Source organism: Cebus imitator, unplaced genomic scaffold, assembly GCF_001604975.1.
Source record: "Cebus imitator isolate Cc_AM_T3 unplaced genomic scaffold, Cebus_imitator-1.0 Scaffold4, whole genome shotgun sequence".
Classification (NCBI taxonomy): Eukaryota; Metazoa; Chordata; class Mammalia; order Primates; family Cebidae; genus Cebus; species Cebus imitator.
In genome coordinates, this window is record NW_016107319.1 from 2,992,906 (window position 1) to 2,999,549 (window position 6,644).

The following is a 6,644-nucleotide window of genomic DNA, read 5'->3' on the forward strand; positions in this document are numbered from 1 at the left end:
CCTTCCCTTCTCTTCGCTGCCTTCCCTTTCCCTTTTGCCTTCCCTTCCTTTCCCTTCTGCCTTCCCTCCCCTCCCCTTCCACCTTCCCTTCCTTTAGACCTTCCCTTCCCTTCCTCCTCCCCCTCCCCTTCCCCCCCCATCCAGTCCTGTCCCATCCCATCTGTAGCATCGATCCTCCTGCCTCAGCCTCCCAAGTAGTTGAGACTATAGGCACCCACCACCATGCCTGGTTAATTTTGTGTAGTTTTAGTAGAAACAGGGTTTCACCACGTAACCAAGATGGTCTTGATCTTCTGATCTAATGATCTGCCCACCTCGGCCTCCCAAAGTGCTGGGATTACCCACATATGCCACCGCAGTGAGCGAGATGGACATTTTTCTTGCCAGTATTATACAATGATTTCCAAGGCGCACTGGGAAAAAGTATAAAATTATAATGAGCCCATCAAACCTGTTTAGGGAGAGGCTAACTAGGCACTTAGCTCAAAACAAATTTTGAGCCGACTTACTCTATGGTGTACTACACGGGTGGCACAAGGAAGGGTTTGGCAAAAGCTGAAGGTGGGGGATGGGCACAGTGGCTTGGGCCTATAATCCCAGCACTTTGTAAGGCCAAGGTGGGTGAATCACTTGAGTTCAGGAGTTCAAGACCAGCCTGGCCAACATGGTAAAACTCCATTTCTACTAAATATATAAAAATTAGCTGGGTGTGGTGGCTGGCATGTGTCTGTATTCCCAGCTACTTGGGAGGCTGAGGCAGGAGAATCGCTTGAACCTGGGAAGCAGAGGTTGCAGTGGGCCAAGATTGTACCACACTGCACTCCAGCCTGGGTAACAGAGCAAGACTCTGTCTCAAAAAAAAAAAAGAAAAAGATAAAAGTTGGGTGTGGTGGCTCAGCACTTTGGGAGGCCTAGGCAGGTGGATCACTGGAGGTCAGGAGTTTGAGAGCAGCCTGGCCAATGTGGTGAAACCCCATCTCTACAAAAGACACAAAAATTGGTGGTGGCAGATGCACATAATCTCAGCTACTCGGGAGGCTGAGGCAGGAGAATTGCTGGAACCCAGGAAGGGGAGGTTGCAGTGAGCTGAGATTGCATCACTGCACTCCAGCCCGGGCGACAACAAAGAGACTTCTTCGCCTCTAAAAGCAAACAAACAAAACCCCCAAAAACTCAAGGTGGGACTGGGAAGACATTTGGGAAACCAGCCTTGGGTGAAGGTGGTGGTGAACAGTGAATTCTGATCTTGAATTTGGGGTGCTATGAAGAGCAGCGTGAAGGTTGCAGGGAAGTCTGAAGGCCCAACTGCCTCTGGTTAGGTTTGGAGGAGCCTGCCTGGGCTGAGGTGGCCTGCTGGGGCCCAGACCCAGAACACTCGGGAGGGGTGGAGAGGAAGTGATTCAAAACCACGTATGCCTGGATATGTCCTGATTATGGCAACATCAGCCCAACTGCCCAACCAGTTCCTCTCCTGGCCCCTATGGGCACTCCCCTTCAAGTAGGTGGAGACCTTCCGGGATGACAGGTGGACAGATCAGGAGCATGCTCTGGGCCCCTCCCTCAGGATCAGGTTCAAGCTCAGCTTCCTGGCTAGCCTCTCCCTCCAGGGAGCCAGAGGTCTGCCCTGCACTCACCCGGCTGCTCAGGTTCAACCCAGGCCTTTCCCCTGAGGCTTCCTCAGCCCTGGGTGACCTTGAGCTCAGGGTCAGCTTCTGCAGTGCTGGGGATGGTAACTTTCAACAGCCATAGGCTGGCCTGGGTGCAACCTCTGTGCTTTGCTCTGGCTCAAAACTTGCCTACTGTGTTTAAATTGCTTTATCCTGCCAACCCCTAAGGCAGAGGGAATGACTGTCCCTGCCTTACAAGGTTCTGGGTTGGGAGGGAGGTACTGAATTAGTAATGGCTCACATTACTATTAGAAGTGCTTTAAATGCCATATGTGGTAAGGACTGTCCCATTTGACAGATGAACAAACTGAGGAGAAGATGAACTTACCCTAAGTCATGCAGCAGCGAGTAGCAGCAGAACCAGGCTTGGAGCCTTGGCGGGTGTGCTCTTACCTGCTATGTGTGGAACTTCCTGCTCTGGGTACACGTGGAAGGCACCAGGAAGCGCTGCACATGCGTCAGTTAGCTGTTATTTAGCAAGCAGACGCCCCTAGAGTAACCCCCAGGAAGCCGGCCTGGGGTGCCAATGTGATAAGAAAGTGGAAGGAAGGGGTTAGTTCAAAGTCCTTTTGAGGGGGAAGGGGAGTGTCAATTCTGACTGCAGAGGGAGGGGCAGGCAGGGCAGGGGGGGCTTGAGGGGCCTGGGGAGGGTCTGAAGCAGCCACTGTGCGAACAGGGGCAAGACGGTGGCCCACGCCTCTGCCAGGCATCAGTGCCCAGCCTGGCAGACTCGGGGTACTCACCTGAGGGCAGCCCTGCGCAGGCGGGGACACAGCAGCAACCTTCCATGTCCAGTTAAAACAAGTTTGAGTAAGACTCAGCTGTCTTGCTTTGACGCAATACTTTAAGAAAACCTGTAAGGAACGGCAGACCCTCACCCAATAGGCAGAAATGCAGCAGAGGAGTCCGCGTCAGCAACAGGAACCTGCAACTCCGCAGAGGGAGGGACCCACAGCATGACAGAAAACCAGAGCAAAAAGTGGCTCTCAGATCTGGAGGGGCTGGGGTTCCCTTCCAGAATCTGCAAACATCACAGGAAAACATCATCAGAATGAGAAATAGGAAACAATAAAATCACTTTAATGTGCTGCTATTCATTTCGGAAGGTCGTTACAGTATCATTTGCAAAGTTCAACAAGGAACAATGCCACTGGATGGCCGTGTCCTGGGCGTTGCCAACGTGAGGAGCTAGCTGCTTTCACCCCACCAAATCCGGGGTGCAGACAGCTACAGGCCCGAGTGGCTGGGAGGCATGGAGGGAACCAGGTTTAGCTGTGATGAAAGTACCTGGCTGTGGGCTGGGGGCGGGAGTGCTCGGCAGCCGGGGAACCCCTGGCCCCAGAATCAGGTTGGCAAGTGCCCAGTGGAGGCCACACAGCCGTAGTACCAAGCAATGGAGTCCCAGGGGTTCCACATCCTGAAAAGTGACACATGAGCCGTTTCCTAGGAAAGTTCTCTTCCACTGTGTTCTGGATAAGGCCTGGGATCTTTCCGGTTTCACGAAGAAGGTGCAGAAGGTAGAAAGAGTGAGAGATGTAGGCATGGCTGCAGCTGCACTCACCCCCTCGGTCGTCAAGTCCGGGTGAGGGCCTGAGTGGGCGCAGACAGAAGAGCAGCTCCTCTTCCTGTTCCCTGGCTGGGCTCTCGCTCGATCCCTGGGAAACTAGAGACGAGCGCTCTGGGAAGCCAGCCAGAGCCAACCAGAGGTCCTTTTGGTGAAGTCTGACATACCACATTAGTTTCTCTGGACGTGGGTGAGAACTGGCCCCCTGGGGAAGGGCTCTTTTGCCAGTGCCAATTCTCCAGCGGGGCTGCTGGTTCCCACTGCCTCCCATCTCAGAGACAGAGAAGCAGCCCGGCTACTCCAAGTGTAATGAGTACAGAGCCATCCCAAATCCGGGCCAGCTGAGGGGCAAACTCCCTGAGGTCTGCTGCCACTTGGTCAGCTATCTGACAAGCAGGACTCAGCCTCAAACATGGGAAAACAAAGTGCACCTAGTCCCTGGGCGTCACCCTGCCCTGCTCACTGCCCCATCAACGCAACGCACAGGCAGCAGGTGTTTGGAAACTTCGTCCTGGGGTGGGTCACTGCAGATGGCCTGTCCTTGTTTCTCAGTACCTAATCTCCATTTCTGATGCTGACGCAGGGGTCCATTAAAACCACTTAAGGGGCAGGCACAGTGGCTCACACCTGCAATCCCAGCACTCTGGGAGGCTGAGGTGGGCAGATCATGAGGTCAAGTGATCAAGACCATCTTGGCCAACATGGTGAAACCCTGTCTCTACTAAAAATACAAGAAATTTAGCTGCATGTGGTGGCACACACCTGTAATCCCAGCTACTCGGGAGGCTGAGACAGAATCGCTTGAACCTGGGAGGCAGAGGCTGCAGTGAGCCGAGATTGTACCACTGCACTCCAGCCTAGGCGACAGAGCGAGACTCTGTCTCAAAACAAAAAACCGTTTATGTTTTCGAAAGAACCACCAAGAGGGAGGGTCCAGGCACATTTTTTCTTTCTGTATCATCCTAGGATGATGGGGAAATTTCCCCAAAACTATGTGATTGCATGTATTAGGTAGGTATTAGACTAGAGGGCTGGGGGTCGGTGGGGAAGACCTTTTGTGGGAGGCGTTCTTCTGAGCCGTTCTTGACAAATGTTTTCTCCTTCCTTCTGGAAGCCTCTGGCAGTGGAAGTGGAGGCATGGCATGTCAGGGGTGGAGGTCCAGGCTACATGTGCCTGGCACAGGGCGCATAGCCTGGCTGGGCTGGCTGTGGATGGGTGAGCACATGTGGGCAGGCCCTTGGCTCTGGCCACTGAATGCCCCACACTGCCTTGTCAGCCAGGACCCCCCAACTCCTGCCCCGGTGTCAGAAGAGCTCTTCGCAGATCTTGCGTGTGTCTTCAGGCGCCGTCACAGAGTGGCCCACGGTCCTGGGGTCTGTGAAGATCTCATGGTCGTTGCCACCCTGGAAAGACACCAAGTGCAGATGAAGTCTCCCTCTCGTTTGTCCCGGGCCATTGCTGATATGACCCAGGAGCCCAAGACTTAAGTGGGCAGAAAGACCAGAAAACAAGACTTAAGCGGGCAGACAGAATTTCTTCAGCTCCCTTCCTCTTAGCTTTTAGGGGAAGAACATGAGTACAATTGTTACTGAAAAGAGATTTATAACCTTCCCTTGAACTGCAATTTGGCTTGGAACATGTAATTATACCTATGAAAGACATCAGGACGTTCTTGCAAAGATCTCTCTAAGGCTTAGCTTTCTATAAAGAAGGCATCAGCAAGTGACAGTGTTCTCACAGCCATCAGTTTTTTTAAGCTGTGCCCATACTTTTCTAACAGGTGACCAGGGGGTATCAGGAGGAGAGAGAGCTGGGAGCAGGGCTGCTAGGGACCTTCTGTGATGAGGGACATGGCAACATCAGTGGTGACGGCAGCCTCTGGTCATATGTGACTTTGCACACTTGAAATGTGGCCAATTCGATGGAGGAACTCAGCTGATTTGATTTTAATTTAAAAGACCCACGTGGGCTGGACATGGGGGCTCATGCCTGTAATCCCAGCACTTTGGATGGCCAAGAAGGGTGGGTCACTTGAGGTCAGGAGTTCGAGACCGGCCTGGACAACATGGCAAAACTCCAGTACTACTTAAAATACAAAAATTAGCTGGGTGTGGTGGCCCACGTCAGTAATCCCAGCTGCTCAGGAGGCTGAGGCAGTAGAATTGCTTGAACTCAGGAGGTGGAGGTTGCAGTGAGCTGACACGGTGCCACTGCACTCCAGCCTAGGCTACAAAGTGAGACTCCATCTTAAAATTAAATAAATGGCCCCACATGACTGGGGTCCAAGCTGCTGGCTAAGAGCAGGGTCTCTGGAGCAGGCAGCTTGGTACGGATGCTGGTTCTCCCACTGACCAGTGGTATGGCTGTGGCAACCCCCCGTCTCCAACATGGGGTCATGGTGGAACTTGGCCAGAGCTTTGTGGTTAGAAGTTCAGGAGATGATGGTGGGGGTCGCACCTTGGTAAGATGAGGAAACCGAGGCCTGAGAAAGTCTGCAAGGGCCCACGTCTAAGAGGACCTGGGCATGCTCTGCCAGGGTCCCGTGCCTGAGTCGAGTGCTCTATCTGTGTCCCCATCGCCCCCACCAATCCCACTGGCCTCAGGTTAATGAATCAGGCTACCTGCCGCTCCCACAACCCTGAGCCCTGCAGGTAAGCCCCTGCTTTTCTCATCATGTAATTCCTATATTTTCCTCATAAAATTGGATAAACACTCTAACTCAAACCTTAAAATAATCTATGACTGGTTTACAATATGATGAACACAACCGCAGAGAAAGGGATTTTTCTTATAAAGCACTGAGCACAAAGCCAACATGGAAACCACGATTTCTGTACAGAAAATCTCACATCCTTTTTAAGAACAACTCTACAAATTTCATTTGTAAGAACCTATCCCCAGGCAGATGGCTTCCCCAGGTAGAGGTGAAGTTTCAGGCTTCAGGAGGGAATGTCACTGGGCCCAGGAAGCGCTGGTGGAGTCAGGTTAGGAGGCCATGAACTTGCCATCTCTTCCAGTCCAGCCACTCGGAAGCCTGCCAGGGCCTTGCACTGGCCTCACACACTTTTGTACCATGAAGAGCCTGAGGCCTTCAGACAGCCCTGCATTTCATGGCCACCATCTGCTACCTATGTGAATACAGGTATACTCAGTTCTGGTAATTCTGATTTTGCCTTTTTTTCTTTGGACATAGGGTCTTGCTATGTTGCCCAGTCTGGGCTCAAGCAAACCTCCTGCCTTAGCCTCTCAAGAAGCTGAGACAAAGACTGTGTGCCACAATGCCGAGCTAGTTCTAGTTTTTTTTTTTGAGACAGAGTCTTGCTCTGCCAGCCGGGCTGGAGTGCAAGGCCGTGATCTTGGCTCACTGTAACCTCTGCTTTCCAGGTTCAAGTGATTCTCTTGTCTCAGCCTC

The 6,644-nt window shown here is 52.5% G+C and overlaps 1 protein-coding gene across 1 annotated transcript in view; it reads right to left on the reverse strand.

Moving 5' to 3' along the window:
- Positions 1-4,058: 4,058 nt before the first annotated feature.
- The window catches only part of PMM2 (phosphomannomutase 2), a 32,837-nt gene continuing 30,251 nt past the window's right edge, over positions 4,059-6,644 (reverse strand). Inside the window, exon 8 of the mRNA XM_017533725.2 lies at positions 4,059-4,635. Coding sequence (XP_017389214.1) covers positions 4,537-4,635 — 99 coding nt within the window. The 3' untranslated portion in view covers positions 4,059-4,536. The remainder of the gene's footprint in view (positions 4,636-6,644) is intronic.